The following is a 24,551-nucleotide window of genomic DNA, read 5'->3' on the forward strand; positions in this document are numbered from 1 at the left end:
ATATATTCACTTAAAGCAGTAGTTGGTTCTTAAATATGCACAATAATTAAAGCATCTGTATTCACACTCACGGTGTTGATCATATTTTTTTTATAGGATTGTGCTTGTATAGAAGAATCTAACACAAATGCTTTAAAATTGAGATTATAAAGCAGACAGTAGAAAACATGATAAATGTACAAACCTTTAGAGATTTATCCCAAAAGATTCATTCCTTAAAGCTAGGACCAGGGTTGTGGTCAAGACCACCTAACCCAAGACCAAGACCAGAGCGTATCGAGACCGAGACAAGACCAAGACTTTTAGGGTCCGAGATCAAGTTGAGACCAAGACTGAGGGAAGTCGAGACCGAGTCAAGACCAAGACCAGCGCCCCGCCCTACAGGACACAATAAAATGGTGAAATATGATCAAAATTGCCTCTCAAATTGATCTCAAAGATCAATATTCCCATAAAAACACCTAGATATTAAACATTTAATAAATTTTACCAAAAGCGGAACAAACTTTGTTCTGGCTTGCTTCCATCTCTGTGCTACAATCCGTGGTGGGTGTTTTCCCTAAAAAGATAACACCCTGAGTGTTTGCCCATATTGCTCATGTCAGAAACCATCACTATCTGCACCATTAAACATAGCAATTGAGGCAATGCCCTGACGGGAAATAACGATCAACTATGAACACTGACCAAGGAGCAACAAGCAAGAAGTAACCAAGCACAAGGCGCTCACCGTGACTGTTCTCACCCTCTCTCCAGCTACATGAAGCCAGGTAGTCTGACACCATGGCACACATTACAGCTGCCACTTTGAACAAAAACAATCATAGAGCAATGTGCATGCTCTGGCTGCTCTTTCGTTCTTGTGTTTTATTTATTTAATTAAAAAAATATCAATGTACATAATTACATAAAATAATGATAGCTACTGCAGTGTACGCAGAGCATTACAACAACAAAGAACGGCTCTCAGTGACACTCCAGTCCTATTTTCTAAGTAAAGAGCCGTTCAGAAGAATCGAACTGTTCCTGAATGCCACATCACTATATTGCACTTTTGGACACAGCGTTGTCCCATATCTGCGACAAGTCAGTCAACACCTCTGCACAATAATTAAGTGCAGTGAGTGAGAACTTTTTTTCATCACAAATACTTATGTGTCTCTGTACAGCTAGCTTTGCTAACTTCACGTCAACGGAGCTTACCTTTCTTTAAGCTTCTTTTCTAAGTGACGAAAAAAGTTAGACGTTGTCCCCACCGTCTGTGAAAGCGAAGCGCTGCTGAGTTAGCTGTAGCCATAGGATTTTTTATGATTTATGCAGCGCTATTCTATTACTGGCAATTAGATGGATACCTTCTGCCGCTCAGAGGAAACCACTGCGCATGTCTTGGAGCTCTGCGTGCGAGTGAAAGGTGGGGAGGGGAGTAATAGAAACAGGTAATTGCTTGGATTTTAATCGGTGCGTTTTGCATCCACCGAAAACAAAGATGTTAACAAATAAACTGGACAGTATGCTGTACGTTTAGTGATATTTTCACAGTTGCGGTCTTGACTGGTCTTGAAATAAAATGCCGAGTCCTCAGCGCCCGAGACAAGACCGAGACCAAATGTGGTCGAATCCGAGACGAGACTGAGACCATCAAAAAATGGTCTCGAGACCAAGACCGACCTTGAGTACTACAACACTGGCTGGGACTGCAGCAAAATTTGGTTCTGCAAAGCAATAACTCCATTTATTTATTTTACACATATATTTTTTTTTTGTCTATTTTATTTTATTTTTTTTTTATTATTTTTGTTTTATTTATTTTATATTTTTATGTGTTTTGGTTTTTATTTATTTTATATTTATTTTATATTTGTACCTATTTTAGTTTAATTTATAGTTTATTTTCTGTTTTTATTTATTTCATCATTTTATTTACATAGTTTAATAATTCATATATTTATTAAATTAATTTTCATCCTGGGAAATATTTTGCTTTTAGATCCCACTTGGTGTCAGGGTGTAACATGAAATATTTTGTGGTTTTATTATGGAAGAGGGGTGTGAATACTTATTTCAGACTCATTTGGTTGACTCTTACTGTGAATTAAAGCTGTAACTATTACGTTTGTTTTTAATCGAGTCTTTCATGTGAAATCTGACGCGTTTCTCTCCATAAAGGAACTAAATGCTCTGATGTCAAACAAAGACTTTCATTAAACTTTAAATCCACCAGCAGCAGCGCTGTGAGGTTCTGTTGCTCAACTCTTTTCTCTGCTGCTGCTGTTGTTGTTGTTTGCAGTGCGGTTAGAACAGCTGCAGGAGAAAAGCAACAGTATTGGTGAGTCTCCGTCTGGCTCTGGGGACAACGTGTCCTCTCTTCTTCACCGTCCGTCTGCTTCTCTTCTTCATCCTGCACTAATGATGCATGGCGGCTTCCTGCATGACTTGTTTTTCTTTTCTGTTGCTCTGTTCATCTGTCTGCTGTGGTGGAAATCTGGCTTTTCTTCTGTTTTCATTGTGTTCATTTGGGTTCAAGCTTCGTGCGTCCTCTGGTCTGTTGGGGGCTGACATGTTGAGTTGTTTCGACTTCAGGTTGTAAAACGTTGAATGTGTTCAGATGAAGCGTTTCTAGCAGTTTCAATTAAAAAATATTATCTTATGTTAACTTCCTGGTTCTTAAGGCAGAAAGGTTAGCTTCTCACAGTGCTCCAATTAAACATTTGCTTCATTTTTGTTCATTTTTGTTCATTTTTAACTTTTTTAAAATCCTAAAACAAATTTTAATATCAGACAGTAATATTTCGTTATTTTAAAAAGCTGTTTTCAAATGATTTTCATCATTAAAGGAAACAAATATCTCCAAACCTGCCTGGCTCTGGGAGATGAAATGATAAATTAACTCAACCGCAAAGTTTGAAAAATAGGAAAGAAAACATCGCCATATTTTGGTAAACCCTTCATATACACCCTCATAAAATGCATTTAATTAACGGCACATTTTTGAATGGTTCCAAAATAACCTTCCACTGGGTGTCCAAAGTGCGGTCCCGGGGCCATTTGCAGCCCTTGGACTGATTCCAGTCCGGCCACTGGATCACATTTCCACAAAACTGGTTTATCAGCCCAGATGGCTGATCTGGATTATATTTTTATTTATGGAGGACCTTTGAAAACTAGTGCAAATGTAAGTTACACCACCAACTATTATTCTTCTGTTGAGAAAATGCTTTTGAAACAAGAATCAATGTTTTTGTTGCTGAAAATACACAAAAGATATCAAGTCAAAGTTAATAGAAAACTGCCAAGCTTAAGAGTTTCAGGCATTTTTTCCAGTTTTTCTTGTCTTTAAGACAGAAAACAAGAGAGATCCTTTTTGTTCCAGATCTGTCAAGATTTATTGATCCCTTTTCTACAGAAATCTGACTTTGTAAAAAAACAGCAGAAATAGTTTGTTTATATAGATTATTATTGTCCAGCAAAAAGTGTTTGCAAAAAGGCAAAAAAACCTTTTTTTTTTTTTTTTGCCTTTTTGCAAACACTTTTTCCATAGATGTGAAAGTCGCCAGGCTTTCGTCATTAATTCAGTTAATAATCTGAGAATCCCTCTCCTAAGAGATTAAATTTAGTTTTCCTTTAAAAGGTCTGAGATTAGAGGATTTGAGGAAGTTTGTTGTGCAGCAGCCGGTGCTGTAATCCTCGTGGATCACGACAGGAGGCTGTGAATCTGATTTGTGATGATGCAAGTAACTGCTGGGTGTTTTGTTTCTGAGGTAGCTTGTCTCAGGGGGCATGTTGGCACTCTGTCGGATCCAAACTGAGCTTCTTGAATAATCTGGGTTGTTGGTTTTTCCCTACGGTTTCCAAACTGTCCACGGCTTTGTTTTTCCTTCCTGTGGGTTAAAAGAAGCTTTCGGTCACTGATTGACTTCTGGTGATTGAATGACGACACTGTCCTGTGAGCCCTGCAGGTGACTTGCCTCACTGCACACTTTGCACACAGTAGCCACTCTGCTGAAGGAGCCTGTCCTGATTTTTAAATTGTTCTCTGTGCATGTGTGTGGCTGGTAAACCTTGGACAAAACGGTCTATATATCTGATCTGGTCACATGACAGATGTCTGCCCCGGATCGGTAGAGGAGCCTGTGGGAGACAAACAGAGCCTGCAGCCTACGAAACGGGACGAAGACGAGGCGGAAACAGACACCGATGATGGTGCAGTTGGTGAAGATGGAGAGAACGATGGTAGATTAATTATCATAATAACAAAACGTCTGTTTTGATTGAGACTTTAACAGCTCTCAGAAGTAAAACATAAACGAATAAGCCAATATGGTGACCAATGTCTGATTGATACACCTATAATTACTTTACTTGTAGCATTACAGCTTTACTTGTAGCATAAAATGAATTCACCACTTCATTCGTTTCTTCTGCCTTTTGTTTGTTTCTTCCACTTCTGCCTTCTGTTCTCAATCGCTTGAAACTATTAACATTCTCACAACCGAATATTTAGTTTCTCTTTAACACACGCACACAGTGACTTGTGAAAGTATTCACAACCTCTTGAACTACAAACCTCAGAGGGTTTTATTGTGATTTTAGGTGATAAAACAACTCAAAAGTAGCACAAAAGCTCAACATGGTTTAATGTTCAGACCCTCTTTACTTTGCTCTGCAGAGTCTGACCCTCCTGCTTCCTAAGCATTGTAGTCAGTGTCACAGTCGTCTTGCAGAAAGGAGACCCGTTCCTCTACTTGTTCACATTGCAAATTAATCAGAAATACAAAGCCAAAAAGCGCCATCGATAAACGCTTTCTCACTCATCCAGCTCCTGACTTTCCACTGGCGCTGTGCGTCTGAGGGTTTAAACCCAAATCAGAGGCTGATGGATGTAAAGATGTACTGTGGTTAGCAACAAAATTCAACTGCACCAGACATCATTCAACCCTAAAAGGGCAGCGCTGAGACAGTTTGGGCAAAAATATCACAGAATTAAACAGATTTGCATCAAAATGTCAGAATTGCCTCAGAAACACAAAGATGACACCTTTACAAGCCAGGGCAGACAATTTACTTGCAAAAAATAAATGTAGATGTTTTGTTAAAAAACGACTAACATTAACCAAAACCGATGAATAAGCCAATATATCAGGCATCTCTGGTGGGAATAAAGCCAGTAGAAATCCATTTTATCACCAGAAGAACTTTCTCTGCATCCAAATTTAAATTTCTAGCCAACAAACAAAACTCTAAAATTGCTAATGACCCTGAATACTTCATCCACTCTTTGAAACATGACGGTGGCAGCAGCATCCTGTGGGGATGTTTTTTTTGTATGTGTGCAAGTAAAACTTTATTCTCCTGTAACGTCAGTAACATTGTGCTTTTCTTAAAGGAATCAAATTATTTGTTTATTTAGATCTTCTAATGTATTTCTAATGTATAAAAAAGGCTTAGGTGGTTAAATATAAAATCTGCAGACGTGCCAATCTTTTCATCCAATTAATCATCAGAATAATAGATTACTTTAAGAATCGTTAGCTCCAGCTGAGACCAGGAGGTAAATGCAGGTAGAGGCTGCAAAAAGCTCTCAGTTAAAATCCCAACAGAATTCACTGAGATTTGTGGTGGAAAAGTTTCGGAGGTGTGAATACTTTTACAAGCTTTGGATTGAGCCTGTTTGTCTTGTAAAACTCCAGCCTCAACGTTTGCTACCTTAAATCTTCTGTTTTTCATATTTGAATAGTGATTTGGACATAAAAAAGCTCCATAGTCGGATTCTCCCATAATGCCTCAGGGTAGCTGTGTTGGATCTGTTAGCTTTGTGGTCATGATGTCGGACCCGGTTGTTCCTTGTTTGCATCCTGATGAGGTCACAGTTGGGAAAAGACGGTTTTACTTCAGCTCTTTCTGGCTTTGATTTCTGTCCTGTCTGGCGGTCGTCTTTCTGTCTTTTGTTTTGTTGTCTGTCAGCTTTATGCGTCAGCTCTGCCATACTTTAACCGCTTGAATCTTTGTTTTTTCTTTCTGTCGCTGAGTCCTCTCTGCGACTCTTCCTAATCAGTGTAGCGTTGGGTTTTAGGAACCCATTCAGCTCTACAGCTGCTTTTGATTCTGCTCATTTAAACTAGAAAATCAAATTTTACAATGAGGCATAACCAGAGCAAGATGGCGGGATTTGTATTCTGACTTTCCCACGCTGATGACAGCAATCAGTTCTCCTCCAGATGAAATATTTGTGTTTCTGGGTGTGATGAGCAGAATCAAAACTCTGAGACCAAAGTGGAAGTGGTCGAAGTTAAGTCGGTTCTTCTTGTTTCCGTCAGACAACTGTCATGTCAACAGTGGAGAAGACTCGACTAGAATCCCACAGTTGATTGAGTGTCCGCGTGAGTACCACCATGCTTTCCTGCTGTCCTCATCCATGTCCACGCTGCTGCCCCCTGCAGGCCTGTCAGGAAATTACATTAACAAGCTGGGGGGGAAAAATCTTTGTCCACCAAAGTCAGGAGTTAGTCAGTGAAAACATTAGAACATGCGACCTAAACTATATATCTCAATTTCTTTATTCTCTGACTTCAACCAATAGTTTGAAGTTCATTTTTAGCAAAGAAACGCATCTTTGTTCCATTTTATCTTTGACTGTTGTTCTGTTCTTGCCACTGTATTAGGCACACTTTGTTGCCATGACAACTGTCTTAACCCTTCATTTAATAGATTGTAGAATAAGTTTTTGATTAATCGTGATTAATTGATTATTGAAATAATCAACTAATTTAGTAATTGATTAATCATTAACTGGAGGATGCAGACTCAAAAAAAAGATAATTTGTGGAAAGATCAACACAGTCAATCAACACAGAGAGGATTGATCTGAAACTGTACAAAAAATATAAACCCTTTGCATTCAAGTTAAAAAGAAAAACCTCTGTCTGTAAATCTGTTCTACCCAGAACTCCTCCAGCGGCAGTTTTGCCTTCACCAGGTTCAGTTTCTGTAAGGAAATTGAAATGAGTGAATTTGTATTAATAGTTGCAATCGCCACTTCCTGTAGGGAATTTTTACTTGCCATTAGCAGTTGGGTGTATCCCAAAAGGAAACTAAATGTTGTCATAATCAGTTAAGTATCTTCAGAGAGTCGTTGTGGATGGTGAAGCTGTGGGCAGGAAGAATCTCCAGTAGCAGTCAGGCTTGCAACTTGTCTGAAAAGGCCTCTGACTGAAGACTGCTGCTGTATGACGGTCTCATGACGTCTTGACATGCTAACGGCTCCATTTCCAGGCGGCAGCGACGATATTTCACAAAGACGTTTTCCTGGATGACACCATCAGCTCTGCTAATCCACCTCATTTGTTTTTACCGCTCCTGTTGAAATCTCTGAATGGTTTGAAATCTGGGCAGAGAGACGTTGGAGTCGGGGACATCGGAAGTTGTTGATGATCCAGAAAACGTTGGTGGCGTTTTAGCTTCAGTTTTTCTGTTTGTTTTTGATGCGAAGTGATGGAGCTAATCATCGCTAACGCAAGAAAACAACAACTACAGATCGGCAGTGACTCGTGAGCCAATCGGTTTGCTCCTCAGTAAAATGATGTCGGCGTCTGACCTCTCTGAGCGATAACATAAACACAGTGGGAGGTGTTGCCATAGAAACCAAGCCAACAATTGTTTCTGCTGAAAGCGGTTAGCTTGACTGTACATCTTTGCTCCTTCAGGATCTAAGTGCCTCACTTCCTGATCAAACCTTTGAGGTTTTCACCCCGATGAATTCAGAGTTAATTCCTCTACTAATGAACTACTGATGCTGCAATTTGATAGAATTTCTGCATGAAGATAAAATAATACTTCTAATTCTTTGTATATTTTTAGTCTTGTCAACAAACTTGTTTTATTTCTGTTCTGTTTTTTCTGCAGCCGTCAAGCAGCTGAAGGAGAACGTCTGCTCTTCGATTCACAAACTGGCCAACTTTGATGGTAGGAGTCAACCTGCTTCGTTAGAAATAAGGCTGAAATGGCCTTTTTATGTTTTTTTTTTAAAGAAATATTGTAGGATCTAACATACCAAATGTTTTATATAATAAACTTTAATTTAGCCATACTTTAAACAAAGGTGTGGTCTTAAAACAAAGGTTTTATTTTACTGTTCCACCATGCAACATGAATGCCAGAGAAAAGACAAATTTTGCTAAATTGTCACAGAAATTATTGTGATAAAGAAGAAAATTATTTTGATACCATTTCCATCTCATATAAAGATATTGGCATGATGATGCAAGTTCTCCCTTTAAGACAATAAAACTTTAATTTTGCAAGGAACACGCCACACTTTTAAGTATCCAAAATAACAACCAAATGCAATGAATAAAAATGAAATAAGAGCCACACACAGCTGAAACCGTAATCAAAAATGAACAATGATGTTTCTGTAAGCAAAATTACCCTTCAAAAAATATTAGAATGGATCAAAATGGAAAATATTAAACTCATTTTAATTTATCATGTGATTAATTGCTCAAGCTTACAAAAGACTATTATTTTAATCTGGTATAAATGTAACAAATTCTAGACTTTTTAAAAGAGCCCAGAGTAATTATTTTATTATAAAGTGATATTATTGTACAAATTCATGTATTGGTTCTGATTCAAGATAAAACAAAGACGCCAACTGTAAATGAGCATTTTCCTGTTCCTGGGTGTTTGCAGAAGTGATGGACGCCCACCTGCAGAACAACCAGGCGCCAGAAGACGACCTGCTGGCCAGCCCCGACCGCCTCAAAGGTGAAGCTCTCTGACACGACCCACCTTTAACGACGTCACCTGAGCGCGCTCAGTCTGCTCACGTTCTGCTCCCAACAGGCAACCAGATGGATGCCAAAGAGTCCGACATGTCCGACACGCTCAGTCCCAGCAAAGACCGGAGCAGCGACGACACGTCAGGTCAGCAGAGATCAGGAAGAGGAATTTCATTTTTAAAGAGGCAGAATTATGTCACATTGACTTTTGTTTTTTAGCTCTCCATCATGTTATAATGTGATTCCCTCATCAAAAACAAACCCGGAGTGTTGCCTTGATTCTTTCATGCATGTTTGAGAAATCCTTTAGTCTCCATGGCAACCATTCAGCTGAGCAGAACGCCCGGTTGGACCTAGCTCCGCCTCCGAGGTGCAGCTCCTCCTCTAAGCTGCGGTTTCCAAGCTTCTGCCTCTCTGAGCAACTCTGAGCTTTGGATGTGAATCGTTTTGATTGCACCTCATAAAGTGTTTTTATTTGGCTTCATGTCCTGTTTGCTGGTTTCAGACGGCAACATGAACGACCAGGAGCTGAACGAACCCCAGAACAGAGTCGCTCTCCTCAAAGGTAACGCTTGGAGGTTTGGGGCAGAAAAGAAAACAGTTTTCAGACTTTATTCAGTTTTCTAAATAATACAAATAAAACAAAAATAGTGATTTAATTACCGTTTTTCACCTAAATGTACCTTTTGATTTTCCACATCAAACAAATGACTCATCCAGATTTTTTTTTTTTTTGAGTTATGGATGATGATTTTAAAAAATTTATAAGTTGTTTGGCTGCCTTTTAGGCCTCCTGGATCAGCTTTAACTCCAGCTGTGGTTCTAGTTTATGCAGAACTGACAGATTTGTAAAGTACTTGATTTCTGTATGAAGTCCCTGAAAGTCTTTGAGATCAAACACAGTTTAGTAATAAACTAAACTGCCTCACCTCCCACTTACATACACCTAATAAATAAGGATGCATCTTTTTCCTCGTTGTGGAGTTAAAATAAAGAAATTCAGACATAATTTCTTGCTATATTTTAGTTAACCTTGTGCCTAGAAAACTGTCACACGACATTATTAATAACGATAATAAATTATGTTTTCTGTAGTTTGTTTAAATTGTTTTCATCTCCAATGTAGTTCTGGAAAAGTTTTTACTTTGAAATTGCTTGAAAAGTGCCTGAAGGAAAAGTGAACATAACCTTGTAGTTTAGTCAACTGATTTGCAGAAATGTTTTAGATTTCCGGCTGTCTGCAGAGCCAAACGGACCCGGCTAGCGGCTGGCGGTTTAAACTTAAATGTCCAGAATGTCCAGAGAGTGGTGGAAGATTTGAGTCTGACAATGTTTTAATGGAAATGTTGCTTTTTACATGTCTGCTGTTGTGCTTTAGTGATTAATTGTGATTAATCGATGAAACTGTTAGTTGCGTTGCTTTGAACGGTTTTGTTTGTGTTTTTAGCGGAGTTGAACCGAGCCGGTCTGGACGTTGGAGACACGGAGAACGTCATCAGCTACCTCCACAGGGAACTTCTGGAAGCCCAGGACCTGGCCAACACCGGGAAGCAGAAATGTCTGGAACTACAAGGTAGATTCCCTCTGACTGGTCAGACGGCCGTCTCCTGGCTCTTCGTGCTTTAATGTCGAGTGTCTGCAGCTCTGCTGGAGGAGGAGAGGAGGAGTAACTCCAAGCTGACCGAGGAGTCGACCAAACAGATCCAGTACCTGCAGAGTGAGTACGCGCATTAGGAGAACATGCGGCGGACGGGTCTGGGTCTAACCTGTCCCCTGGCTCTGTGTGGTGCAGCTCAGCTCGGGAAGCTGCAGGCCGACATGGAGGCCCTGAGGGAGCAGAGGGAGAGCACCATCTGCAGCACCAGGGAGGATCTGTACTCCGCCCAGGAGGAGGTACCGCTGCACCGCCTGAAAACTAAGAGTTCACACAACACAAAACTTTCAAAATGTGTCAGTCTCTGCATGGCTTCCTGTCATCTAACATTATTTTTGTCAAAAATTTGTCTTCCAAAGTAATCTCCGACATTCTGAATTAATTGTTTATCTCTCACAGGACCTTATTGTCATGTAAAACTTTGAGAACGTCTTCATTGCGTTCTGTGACTCGAAGCGGTTGCAGCTACCGCTAACTAGCTGCTAATAAGCCCATGCTAGCTATAACTCTGACAGATCCTCAGTAGAGCAGGTGTTTAAATTAGCTAATCAACCACCACACTGCTAGATTAGCTAATAGCAGCAGTAGCTAATCTACCACAGCGATCACTTATTAATAATCGCAAAATAAACATTAGGCCTAAATACATAAAACTGTAATGGACTGAATTTTCTGTTTTTGTGTGAGAAATGTTTGAGTGTTTTTTGGGGGTTGATTCCTGATATACTGTATATAGCAGCATTGTTTCAGTTGCTATGGCGACAAGTCTTTTGTAGCATAGCCGATACAGAGTGGGAAAAAAAACAAATTATTTGGAGTTGATCTTTAACTGCACTCAGTTAATGCCAACATGTCCGGGTTTCATTTAGCTAACGGAGTTGTTCTGCCGCTGCAGCGCCGCTACGAACGGCATGCAAAAGAGTCGTCCTTTTATCCTCCACCGTTGTGCACATGTGCAAAATTTTTAACAATAGTCTATAATGGGCTAGGTGTAAATTTATCGCCGGTTGGTCAGACGACGTTGGATTGAGGTCTTAAATTTCATCCAGGAAGGTCTAAACAGTCTTGAATTTGCCTTGGTGGATCTTGGTCGATCCACTCACCCTGGTTCTGTTTCGGCTCAGATTATCGTCCTACGACACACCATGGAAACGGCCACAGCCGAGCGTGAGCGCGAGATCGCCGCCCTGCAGGCGGACCTGGGCGGCGTGCGCACGGAGCTGGAGCACTGGAGGAGCACTGCGGCCAAGTACGAGGAGGAGATCAGCCGGCTGCAGGAGGCCTTTGCTCAGCAGCAGCAGCAGCAGAACACGGCCAGCCAGCTGCAAGGTGGCGCCTGCGTCCGCGTCGACATCCGGCTGCGCCGCGGAAAGCTTCACGGCTGTTCTCTGCTCTCTCTTCCAGAGGAGTGTGCAGCTTTGCAGCAGCGCTGTGCATCTCTGCAGCAGGACTGTGACGGTCTGAGAGCTGAGCGGAGAGACCTGACGGACAAACTGCAGCACCTGGAGGCGGAGCTCAGCAGGTACCAACACAAAGTCCAGTCAACGTCTGTAGAAAGAGCTGCGCTCTTATTAAAGCACAAAATGATGAAATAAAACAATGATTCAGTCGTGACTTTTTGAAATTTGGCCTTTTTATTTCATATGCAAAAAATAAAGAGCTGATGTTTCTGAATAATAATATGAGGATAGTTGAGGGAAAAAATCCCATCTCACATTGTGTCCCTCACTAAAAAACACTAAATATCACCAAGAATCTTTAGTTTCTAGCGCAGTACTTTAGTACATTTGATGTGGGACAAAACTAACTCTGAAGTGACTTTTCAGCAGGATAGGAGCTTTTTTTAAATCAGTAATTCCTTAATATTGATGAAAAAATACTAGTTCCACTTGCAGATTATTTCACTTGTATGAAAAATGTTTTTAGAGGTGAAATAATCTGCCCTTAAGGCTAGAACTTTTTTAAGGAATTATTGATGCTAAACAAGCTCTTAAATCTTGCTGAGAAGTTACTTGTAACTTAGTTTTGTCTTATTTTCCATATCTTAAGATATTTGCACCAGAAACTAAACCAAAAACACTTGGTAAGATTTTGTGTTTTTGCAGTGTGGGGTTCTAAATTACCTCTGCACAATACGTCCAATATGCAATAATTTCACTGAACTCCGATCCAGAAACCGCAAAGCATTCTGGGAGATGCAGGCAGAGGAAAGGCTTTAGCCATACAACCTCTCACGGCCAGGTAAGCTAGGTCGGTGCCATCAACTCTCACTTAACCTTTGGTTACCTAGCAACTCACTCACTCTTTGGTTACCTGGCAACAGCATGTTGAGTAACTGGTGCAGCAGCAGTTTAAGGTTTTCCCTCATAACTGCTTAAAAAACAACTTAGTGGAGTGAAAACTGTGGATCAAACAGGAAAGGTCACAACTCCAGTTTGGCAGGGTTGAACACCAAAAGCTGATCAATAGTTATTGATATCAACTGATATGAAATGCTTACAGCCTTTTAATGTCTGGTTCTGATGGTGGGTTACCGGGTCTCTTGTGTTCCTGTTCTGGACCTGAATGTGCCGTTTCGTGTCGTTTCCAGCACCAGGGAGCAGAGTCTGGTCCTCAGCAACAGTCTGGAGTCTCTGGAGAAGCGGAAAGAGGTTCTGCAGGACAAACTGGGTTCTCTGGAGAACCAGCACCTGGAAGACGCCAGCAGGCTGAAGACGCAGCTGGACCAGGCCCAGGCCCGAACACACACCCTGCAGAAAGAGGTTCGCCACCGATCCGCCGTTCGCCACGGCGGTTTGCAGACAGGAAGTGACGCAGGTCTGCTCTCTCTCTCCAGTATGAAGACACTCAGTCTCAGCTGTTTGACCTGCGGCGGCGCTACGAGAAGACGGAGCAGGAGAAGCTGAACATCCACCAGGAGCTGGAGCAGTGCCGCAGCAGCCTGAAGCTGCTGCAGGACAAGACCAGCTCTGTGAGTCCAAACAGAAATAAAATCAGCCGTTCGGTTGCAGGATTTTCACTCCCAGCTCAGATCGATACAAATACATATTCTCACGTAAGAGTAGAACCACTTCAACATGTTTACTCAAGTAAAAGTAAAACGTAGCCGTCCCAGAAATTACTCAGGTAAGAGTAGAAAAGTATTTGGTAAAAAATTTACTCGAGTGCTGATCAAATTATCAATCATTTAATTTTTTTAAATTACATCAACAGACCAAAATATAAAATTAAGTGGAGATTTTAGTATTTTAAGGATGAAAATGACAAAAATTCATATAAGTAACAAAATCAGGCAAAAAAAAAAAAAAGTTTCCAAATCAGATTTTTTTCAATGTAAAAATATGAAACTAACAAAACCTGCAGGTCTGTGTCTGTCCGGTGGATTTATGGTTAAAATATGCTTCTCATTCAGTGGGTAGAAAATCCAGAAATTTTACTCAAGAGTAGAAATACTTTAATAAAATTACTCAAGTAAAAAGTACAGCGTAGTAGAAATACTCCTAAATGTAATTTTATTTTTCAAAACAGTTACTCGGGTAAGTGTGACTAGTTACTACCCAACTGTCAGGAAATGTTTAAAACTTTGTTTAGCTGCTTATTTTCATCAAGAATAAATAAAATCCCTCCTCCCTCTTTCAGCTCACCACTTTGTTTTGTTGTTTTTATTTTCCGGAGCTGATTTATGAGCAACATGTTGAATTGTTTTTATGATCTAAAGTTCATTCAGTGAGGCGGAGCAGCTTCTTCTTCTCCTCCTGTTCCTCTTCCTCCTTTCCAGCTGATTATCGTCTCGCTGTCTTTATGCAACACTGAGCTCTAAAGTAGGGTTGCCAAAGAAACTAAACTATAAAAATTATTTAATCAATGATATATTTGGGGACTTATCGTATCGTTTATCGTGATACATTTCATGTCATAAGAATTTAGATTTTTCGTTTTGACAATAAATTCCTATAGATTGTAGTTTTACTTGTTCAATGAAAGCATCAATAAATACTGATCAATAAATTTGGAAATGCAGTTAATTTGTGTAATTTAGTGATTTAAATCGCACTTTATAAATAGGAATGTTTATTTGTGTTTTGGGGCTTTAATTGCTGTGACACACAGTCGTACAGTTACCTTAAATGTAATAAATAGTTTTTATCACAGTACTACTGCAAAATGCCATGATAAAACTGGTAAATGTACAACATAAGGCAACGTAACAAACCGTTTTAGTTCGGGTTTAGTATGCAGCTCTTTGTTTTGAGAAACAGGAAAGTGACATTTCAGATGTTAGGTTTACATAAATGACGGCTGAATTCTTACTAGTCTTGCATGAATAAGGAAGTTAAACTGTCATATCATTATTAATTGAATTGTTTAAAAATGGCCAGTGTACCTTAGTATGCAGAAAGGTTTCTTCTTCTGCTGAGGATGAAAAACATTTTTAATAAATTCAACTCCTTAACAGACACTGGAAATGCCTGAAGTCAAATAATGTGGCCAGAATTAGATTAAATTTAAGTTCTTTCAGCAGAATTAAATAAAACGAGAGCCAGTTTGTTTATATTTGTTCATGTCAGCTGATTTCCTCTGGTGTTTCGGATCGTAAACAGCAGCTCTGTAGGATGAACCGACTCTCCTCCACCCTCCCTCCTCTTTTGCCCCTCCTGCCCCGCTGCAGCTGCTCCATCCTCCATGTTGTTTTGTTTGGTTGATTTGCTGGCTGATTTCTTCTTATCCCTCCCTTCCTCCCTCTAGCCATCCATATTGCAGCCTGTCCAAGCCATATTCATGGGCCTTGTCCTGGCTCTGCTGTACTGGTGTTTCGGCCAGTTGTGGTAGAAAGGTACACACCGACATGACATGAGTCTGTCCCGCTGCCTCCATCTGTCCGTCTGTCTGTCTGTGACCTCTGGAAGGAAAGTCTGCTGAGGTGAAGTTATTGTTCTGATCTGGGATCAGTCCAAGCTCACAGGTCAATCCGATCGCAACATTTCAATGATCAGATGTTTATCATCACTTTTTCCTCCACAAAGCATCGTATGGAAGAGGATTAGGGCCACCAAAAAAAAAGAACTGACTTCTTTCCCCCAATAATTATTATTTTTTTTTATACTTTTGCAGAACCACGACTGCCAATTTATATTTTAGGCTTATAAACTTGGGCATAGTGATTAATCACAGTGTGATTAATCTGATGAAATGCTTTAATCTATTTACTGCACTACATTATTTGAATTTACTTTGTGTTTATTTCAGATTTAATGGACAGAGACAAAGAGAAAGTTGCTTGGCAGAAACAAGTCAACAGTTCATTTCAGCTCCTTCACCTGCAGAAAGAGAGAAAAGCCTCAGCAAATCCGAGACAGCATGATAACAAACGTGCATATATAACAACAATTATTATTTCACTGAAAATTACATGGTGCCTATTAATACAACAAATAAACATTGGTCGTTTATCGGACCGATGCGATAATTTATCGATGTATCGTGCGTAAACTAGCCTAGCAAACACGTATACTTCAGGGTCACTGAGTCGGCTGGGAAAATCGAACCCTGAGCAGAGATCAGCAGGACTTTGACTTCACCTCCTGAACTTCCTGTGAGGACTGACTGTCCTCTTCCTCATCTTCATCATGTGTGGAGCGTCTGGTGTGAGCAGCTCTGACCGCATGGCCGTCATTCACACTAAGATCCTCCAGGGGGCAGCAGACTCCCAGCACACATGGACCGCTTATTTAAAGGGATACCGCACTGTAAAAGCTACTTTAACCTCAATAAAATGACTAAAATTAAGGCACATTTTACATAATATAAACTGAGTATGTAACACTTTTCAAAATAAAAGTCTGAGTTAGAAATGATTTCATTGTGGAATCTTCTCAGATTTTAGTGAATTTAATCATGAAACGTTGCTAAAGGAAACATCCTTCAGATTAAGACTGAACTGTTTTTTTATTGTATTGATGATAATCTGGTTATTAATGGTCCAGTCAAAGTCCAGACACGATGAGGCCAAATTCCTGGTATCTCTTTAAATTACTAACAGCTCCTCGTTCACCACGGCTCTCTCCTTCATCCTGTTATTTTCTGCAGGATTTGTCGGCTCATTAATCACTTTTCTTTGGTTTGCTGCATGCCGTTTGCTCCTGTCTGTTTGTTTGCAGGTTTTTTCGTTTTGCTCTCAAACTGATTCACTGGGTTTTGTTTCCTGCAGCCATTGGCAGATTCATTTTCACTCCCATCGTTTGCTTTTTGTTTTTATTTGGTGCAGCTTTCTCTTTTTCTGCTTCTGTTCTTTAATTATTTCTTCTTTTTGTCTCCTGCAGTCCCAAAAGTGATAAATATGGTTTTCCTTTTTGAACGTTTAGGTTGTTTTGATTGAATTTATTTGCATTCCTCCTCCTTCTTAACCATCTGAGGGGAAGATCTCATTAATAAGCCTTTCCTTCATGTCACAATGTTTGCAGAGCACTGCCTGTTCTCAGCAGCTGCACATCTGTTGTGCGTTTGAACAGATGACAGGAGAATTGAAAGGTTGACTCGGTCTTGAACCGCGTTCAGGTATCTGTGATAAACGAGCTGGACCTGGACGGTGCCGAGGCGCGGACAGATTTTTATGAAAGAAATGTGGAGGAGAAGATGGAGAAAATTCAGCGTGTTTAGGAGTTCAAACCCGCAGGAAAAGAAACGAGGATGTGGATCAGGTCCAACCGGGACAGCAGATACCTGCAGCTGATGGAGACATTTTATTTCTGACAGCTTTATTCGCTTCAGTTCTCATGTCAGCAGGAGGAGAGAACATGTTTAGTATTATTTAGGTTCTAAATGATCGTTAAATCAGCTCAAACAGGCCTGCCACCATAACACGTTTTGCTGGATGATAAATTGTCCCAGAAATTATTGCAAAAACAACAAAATCTTGTTGTTTTGGAGCCATTTTCCAAGTAATGTAATGACAAGAACACATTCGCAAAGATCTTTAAAGTCTAAGGAACGTTTGACGCTGGAACTGGAAGACATTTTAATTATCCAAAATAAATAAATAAGATTGAACTATGGAGTTTCTGTAACAGTGACCTTCAGGATAAGGGCTGGCTGAGACCAAAGCACCAGAATCAGGACTTTTGTCATCCAGTTTTTATTAGACGGAGAGAAACGAGAAATCAGGCAAATGGAAATTATTGAGTTTGTTTTAGTTTATCATGTGATTAATTGATTTATTGCCACAGGCCTAGCAGAGAACAGAAAGTCCAGCCCCTTTTCAGCTTTTCAAGGTCCTGAAATTATTTCAGTTTAGCCTCAAACTACAGAAAAACTCCCAACAGATTCGCTGTTTATCAACACAAGTAGAAAAACTGCGTCTGTGAGAATCACAGCCACCGAACAGACGTGGTTCTGTTTACAGAACCGGGGTCCAAACTGGAACATTTAGGGCCTCAAAATCCATCAAATAAAAACTGTAAATTTAAAAGAAATTTTGGAGTCATCAGTCGCTGCCAAATTTTTTGCCATTCTTGACTTCTGGTTGACGGCAAAAACAAATCATTTCAGGTGCCTAACTTGGCCCAGGGGCCACCCTTTGGACACCCCTGATGTATCCCTCATTTCTTCTGAGTCCTGAATATAAGTGTGTTCAATCAAGTCCAAAAGAATTTGGAAACTAGATTTTCTTTTATACCTCAAATGTGCAAAAATCCTTTTTAAGTTTTGTTTTCGGTTCTTGCTACAAAAATCTGGATGATTTTTATTTGCTTGATTTTAGTGTTTTGGTTTTTTTTGGATAGAAAGTTTGGACTCCCCTGAATCAGAGTGAAATGAGCTGGACTGTGACCCGGTACCGCTCCAGGTCCCGTTGAAAAGATGTTTTTTAATTTAAAAAGAGAATAAACATCATCTTTTGGACTGACTTTTATCTCTTCTTTCACCCTTCAGGGTGATTTTCTGACGCTCTCTTTGGTTCATGTTGGGTCCGGTTCTGCTGACTAACCGGGTTTGGTCCGTTTTTCTATTTTTTTCCCCTGACAGAGCGGCTGGAGCCCCTGGATGCCGGTCATCGCAGTGATGGTCGCCGTGACGGCAGCCGTCCTTTACCCCAACCTGTCCAAGAGCAGCGCCACCTGAGACGCCGCCGCGGCGACGCTTTGTGTAAAAAAAGCAAAAACAAACACAAAAAAAAGAAAGAAAGAAAGATTGTACATAATTGTAGAGGGAACGTGGAGGTCGTGTTTCCTGCAGAGGACTCGGATACTTCCTGGTTTATTTTTTTGGAGTTCTGTCATTTTTATTCTCTGACTTCTGGTCGGGTCTCTCTGGGTGACGAAGCGCCGAAGGTGAAACCTTCCAGCTCAAGTTTTTTTTTCTCTATTGAAACATTTACAGATATTTATATCAAAAGTCTGCATCATTTACTCCAAAAAAAGAAGAGATTTCCTGTTTTTGTTTTCTTGTTTTTGGAGCAGATGATTCCACGTTTGGTTATTTCCTTCAGCAGTTAACACTACCAGCCTGGAATACAATCCACTGGACAGCGTTCACACCGAGGCGCCACGTTTTTGTTCTTCTTCTGGGAAATTTGGGGTTAAAACTTGAAGCCAAATTGTTGAAATTCAGATTAATATTTTTTACTTTTCTGTTTTGGTTTTTAGTTTGTTTTTAGGGGGCGCAGGAATTGGGGGGGTTTAAGTGCCTCTGATGTTACTAACAAACACCGCAGTTTGTGTGCAGAGAAAAACACATTTTGACCACCAGAGGCCCGTCGGTGCTGAGAGTCGGGCTGTGATGTCATCATTTCGGCAAATAAAGCAGAAAATCTTCATGACGATCATAATTTATCAGAGAACGAGAAAGTTTTGGTCACATTTGAGCAAAAGCAAAAACGTTGAAAAAATGCTTCCTGCTATGATTTTTCTAGAGAAAATGTAACTTTCAAGTCGGATTAGAGAAATAAACGTATTTATGACAGTTTGAGACCAAATCTTAACGTCTGGTTTCGTTTTTTTAACACAACCAGACGCGTCACAAGCAGCAAACATGGCCGCCGACTCGTAGCGCCCGGGCCTCTGAACGTTTGTTTTTTATTCTTCAACAGTAACGAGCTCTGTGGGTGGGTGTCGGTTCACACGTTGGGCAACGTTCGTCATCGTCCGTGTTAATCTGTCTCGTCTCCGTGTCGATTCAAATAATAATTAATAAATAATAATAAAAGACAGCGAACAAATATTCCTGATGTTTGAAGAAAAAACACTAAAGTTACAGAGAGAATTGTAAAATAAAAGGTTGATGAATGACGTGCGACTAGACTTATTTTGTTGAGATTGTTTAGAGTTATGAGAGGTGAGAGCTGTTGTAGAGAAATGTTATTGAATATATGCAGAGAAATGTTTTTGGATTAAAGTTGTAGCAAAGCTGACCCACCAAACCTGCCTGCAGCCTCTTTAATCACTTCTTACTTACTGAGACGAGTGTTTTCACTGGAAATGTTTCCAAAAACAAGGTTAACTTTTCTGTTGAAGCTCAAAACCAAAGTCCAGATTTCAAAGTGCATCGAAAGCAGCAATCTAAAAAATCACTTTGCATGATTTTTAAATGAATAATTGGCCAAATTAAATATTTGGTTGTTTACCTACTGTGAAGCACGGCAGTGGTAGAGTCATGATTTGGACTAAAACCTGTTAGACTGAGACTGTCTTCAGTCAGAGGCCTCTCGTGATTTGCTGTAAGACTGACTGTTACTGGATAAAATGAGTTACACTGCAAAAACTCCAACTCTTACCAAGTGTTTGTCTATTTTTAATGAAATATCTTATTACATCTAACTTACAGATAACTTTTCAGCCATCTAATAAAGCTTCTTTTCAGTAAATAACTCCTTAAATTTTTTTAACGTACTAGTTCCACTGGTAGATTATTTCTGTTATAACACATTTTTAAGTGTAATAATCTGCCTTTTCTATTTAATCAATATTGAAGATTTATTTGCTGAAAGCAAACTCCTCTATCTTGCTGAAAATGTAATCATAAGTTAGTTTTGTGGAGATATTTGCTCTAGAAACTCGTTTTTGCAGTACGATGACTAAATGTCCCTTTCAAGTCACAATAATTGAATTGTACCAAATAATTTACTATATTTGGACAAATATCCTAAATTAAATGGTAAACATGGCAGCATATTTTCAACAAAACGCCTGAAAAATGAATCATGGAGCTACAATGGTTTAGTCAAAGTTTTCTTTCTCCTTCTGTAAGGCAGCAACCAGTGAGTTTTAATGTGTTTTTTAAATTAATAAGAATTTAACAGGTTTCTCTGTTTTGTGGAAAAGTTTTATCTGAAGGCAGAAACCTGGTGAATTTGGGTTTCTGTTTTCTTCTTCGGCTGTTTCTTAAACTGATGAGCGAAGGACAAAGAGTCTCTGAGACGTTCAGTTTTTACAGTGCGGACCGGGTGAAGACCCGAACAGGAGACGGGTCCAGACCCGAGTCCTCGCCTGTTCCCCGGGCGTCTCGGCACGGCAATCCGGCATCAATCATGGAGCCGGAGGAGGATCCGTCTTTACGAGACGGCTGAAACATGTCGGGATTTAGAGATGACGCATCAATAAACCTACGTCTGCCGGCACAAAGGGAATACGTCAGCCCTATAAAAACATGTTCTGGTTTATAAAACCAAACTCTTCTTTTTATTTACAACAAACTTTTCTCTCTTCCTAATAAAACCAAACTTTTCTGTCATTTAGCTTAATAAAGTCAAACTGATCCTCTTGAGACCAAACTAAATCAAACTTCTCTTTTTAAAAAAAAATATTTTTAAGTCAAACAGTTCCCTCTCTTTAAATACTAATTTTTATTTTTTGATTAAAAGAAAAAAAAAACCTTTTTAATAAAACCAAGCTGTCCTCTTTTCTTAAAATCAAACGGTTCCCAATTTTTTTCTTAAAACATTTTTATTATATTTTTGATAAACCAAATTGTTCTCTTTCTTATAAAAATCAAACTCTCTAAAAAATAAACAGCTCCCTCTTTTTTATTAATATGATCAAGCTTATATTTATTAATAAAATCAAACTTTTCTTTCTCTCTGCTGTTTTCCCTTCCTGGGGTTTCAGTATAAACTCCATTTTGACTTTAATTTGTCTCAGAAGTGCTGATTTAACTGAATGTGATGAGGAGGCAGAACCTTCATCTGGTTCTGAATCGATCGAAGCCGATCAGATCAAACTTTATTGATCTGCTGGGCCTGAAACAGCAGAAACAGGAAACCAGGCAGATTGATGGTCGATAATGACTCAGTCTGGGGTTTTTCTTCTTTTAAACTGAAGCAAAATTTACCTTTATGGACTTTTTGTTTTGTTTTTTTCCCCTTTCCAGTGATGAAGCTTCATATTAAATTTTCAATCAGAACACATCTTAAAATGTTTTATGCTGATAATATTCCTCAATTCTCTATTATATACTCACAAAAGTAAATAGGAAGAAGCAAAAACAAAAAATACATTTCAAACTAGGTGGATGTTGGCACTCAAACACTTATATAAATGTTTAATTTGACACATTTGAAATTTTATGAAATAATTAAAAAGTGTGTTATAGTGGTGTAGGTTAGTTACAAAGTTAATTTTGACATAAAACATGAGATGTCTTGTTTTAGAGCAATTCAAAAATCAAAAATTCTTTATTAATCCTAAAGGGAAATTAAATCTTAAGTCAAAAGTCATTTCAAAGTTTACAAAGACAATTTTGAATTTATAATTTTATACACTAAAATGTCAATACACATTTTATATTGTATTGTTTTTGTGTTAGTTCATTTACATCTACAACTTCGATATATTTTCCATTTTAAAATTTTATTTTAACTGAATTGAATAATTAAGGAAAAACATCAAATATAAAAGAGTATATTTGTTGCAAAAGAATTGATTCATTCATTCTTGCAAAATGCTAAATATCAATTCAGTGTTAGTTTTAATATTATAATAAGGTGTATTCTAATGTCAAACTGAGAAAGTGACATGTCCATGAAGTAACAGAAATCTGGGTGAGTCAGAGGAAGTTGTAATTTCCGAGCCGCAGTGAACGCAGCAGCAGCAGCCGTATAGTCTGGCCGAATTGAGGCAAAGACTTCAAACCAAGTTGCGGCGGCTCCGAGGAAACACCTCCGGCTTCACTCACACTTCAACCACAACCAGAACCAGAACCGAACCCACCGGGCGGGGGGAAAGAAGAAAACGACATGCCGGCCACAGAGAAGGACCTGGCGGAGGACGCTCCGTGGAAGAAGATCCAGCAGAACACCTTCACCCGCTGGATCAACGAGCACCTGAAGTGCGTCAACAAGCGGATCGTGGACCTGCAGCTGGACCTGGGGGACGGCCTGCGGCTCATCGCCCTGCTGGAGGTCCTGAGCCAGAAGAAAATGTACCGAAAGTACCACCCGAGGCCCAACTTCAGGCAGATGAAGCTGGAGAACGTGTCGGTTGCGCTGGAGTTCCTGGAGCGGGAGAACATCAAGCTGGTCTCCATCGGTGAGTGACCGAGAACGGAGCGGCCTGGGCGGGGTGGAAGCTGGCGGAGCCCCGGTGGCTGGAGAGCCGGAGAGGAGGGAGGGGCTGGAAGTTAACTTTCCTCATGTTTAACCAGAGTTTGGGTTGTAAAAGTAGCTTTACTTCAACTTATTTTTACTCAAGTAAAGAAATTCCTCAAGTAAAACATTACTTAGCTAAAAAGTTTACACAAGTAGTTTACTGAGTAACGGATCAATTATCGATAATTTAATATTAAAATATTACATAATCAGACAATGGGCCAAAATATAAAGCTTAGTGAACATTTTGATATTTTAAGGACCAAAATAACAGTAATTCATATGTCAAAAAATAACAAAATCAGGCAAAAGAAAATGTTTCCAAATCGGTTTCTTTGAATAATAATTAAAAAAAACTTAGGAAACTTTAACAACTGCAGGTGTGTCTCTGTGTCTGGCGAGATTTTGGTTAAAACCTGTTTTTTCTTTTCTTCAGTGGGTAGAAAATCCAGAAAATTTACTCAAATGAGAACAGAGATACTTCAATAAAATCATTAAAGTAAAAAGTAGTGTAGTAAAAAGGCTCCTAAATTTTTTTTTTCAAAAGTTGCTCAAATAAATGTAATCGAAAAGATGTAACTAGTTATTACTCAACTCTACATCTACTTGAGTAATTATATTATGAAGTATTTCTTCTTTTACTTGAGTAAATTTTTGAATTTTCTACCCACTAAATGAAAAACAAACATGTTTTAACCAAAAACTCACCAGACACAGACACACAGCTGCAGCTTTTATTAAAGTTTCAGAAGTTTTACAATGAAAGAAACTGATTTGGAAATTTTTTGTTTTTTTGCCAGATTTTATTTTTATTTATTTTTTTGTTGTCATTTCTGGTCCTTTTAAATATCAAAACTTTCACTCAACTTTATAATTGTGTACTTCAGTAGAGTTTTTACTAAATACTTTTTTTTACTCTAGCAATTTCTTGGACTTGTTACTTTTACTGGAGTAAAAATATGTTGAAGTGGTGCTTCTCTTATGCGAGTAAATTTTTGGTACTTTATTCACCTCAGTTTTAACTTCAGTTTTTAGGAAAAACAAACTCTTCAGTGTTAATTAGCATAATTTTACTGTAATATTTAAGTTTTGTTAGTTCCTTTAGCTTTAGTTTCTCCCATTACTGGTTAAAAATGTTTCATCTCTTTTTTAAATTACTTGACGCAGATTTTAATGTGGTTTCCTCATTAATTAAAGCTCATAAACTCCATCAATGCATCAGTGTTATCCTCTCAACTGCTGTTTATTTTATTTAATTGACTTTTTAAGACCTGATGGTGATAAACCCTTCCTGCTTCGAGGTGAGATCCATCAAAGGTCTTAAATTAGAAATGATTGCTGGTAGATCCAGGACTGGGTGGAGTTAAGGAGCAGCAGATGAAGCACACCTGCTGTCTTGGTTTTCATTCATGCTGAGTTCAGGAAATGCAGGAACTTTCAGGTGGACAATCGATGAAAGTAGCTGATTTTAGCAGCTCTTCTTGACGGGTTATTAAGTTTCTGTGGGAGAGAAACCGCAATCATTTTGTTTCTTTATTTTTAGAGT

General features: G+C 39.2%; 1 protein-coding gene across 10 annotated transcripts in view; it reads left to right on the forward strand.

The window, feature by feature from the left end:
- The window catches only part of slmapa (sarcolemma associated protein a), a 56,087-nt gene extending 36,253 nt beyond the window's left edge, over positions 1 to 19,834 (forward strand). For 3 of the 10 annotated variants that reach the window (XM_016662705.1, XM_016662708.1, XM_007575731.2), the window contains 15 exons: positions 2,287 to 2,326; positions 4,102 to 4,230; positions 6,315 to 6,377; positions 7,900 to 7,959; positions 8,689 to 8,763; positions 8,842 to 8,922; positions 9,283 to 9,342; positions 10,225 to 10,350; positions 10,420 to 10,494; positions 10,570 to 10,670; positions 11,556 to 11,760; positions 11,836 to 11,953; positions 13,022 to 13,193; positions 13,268 to 13,402; positions 18,451 to 18,546. In XM_016662705.1, coding sequence (XP_016518191.1) covers positions 2,287 to 2,326; positions 4,102 to 4,230; positions 6,315 to 6,377; positions 7,900 to 7,959; positions 8,689 to 8,763; positions 8,842 to 8,922; positions 9,283 to 9,342; positions 10,225 to 10,350; positions 10,420 to 10,494; positions 10,570 to 10,670; positions 11,556 to 11,760; positions 11,836 to 11,953; positions 13,022 to 13,193; positions 13,268 to 13,402; positions 18,451 to 18,546 — 1,536 coding nt within the window. Of the gene's footprint in view, positions 1 to 2,286; positions 2,327 to 4,101; positions 4,231 to 6,314; positions 6,378 to 7,899; positions 7,960 to 8,688; positions 8,764 to 8,841; positions 8,923 to 9,282; positions 9,343 to 10,224; positions 10,351 to 10,419; positions 10,495 to 10,569; positions 10,671 to 11,555; positions 11,761 to 11,835; positions 11,954 to 13,021; positions 13,194 to 13,267; positions 13,403 to 15,177; positions 15,268 to 18,450 lie in introns of those variants that run through there. The other 7 variants (XM_007575728.2, XM_016662703.1, XM_007575729.2 and 4 more) reach the window with 7 other exon arrangements.
- The last annotated feature ends 4,717 nt before the right edge of the window (positions 19,835 to 24,551 follow it).

Source organism: Poecilia formosa, unplaced genomic scaffold (genome assembly GCF_000485575.1).
Source record: "Poecilia formosa unplaced genomic scaffold, Poecilia_formosa-5.1.2 Scaffold387, whole genome shotgun sequence".
In the NCBI taxonomy this organism is placed as follows: Eukaryota; Metazoa; Chordata; class Actinopteri; order Cyprinodontiformes; family Poeciliidae; genus Poecilia; species Poecilia formosa.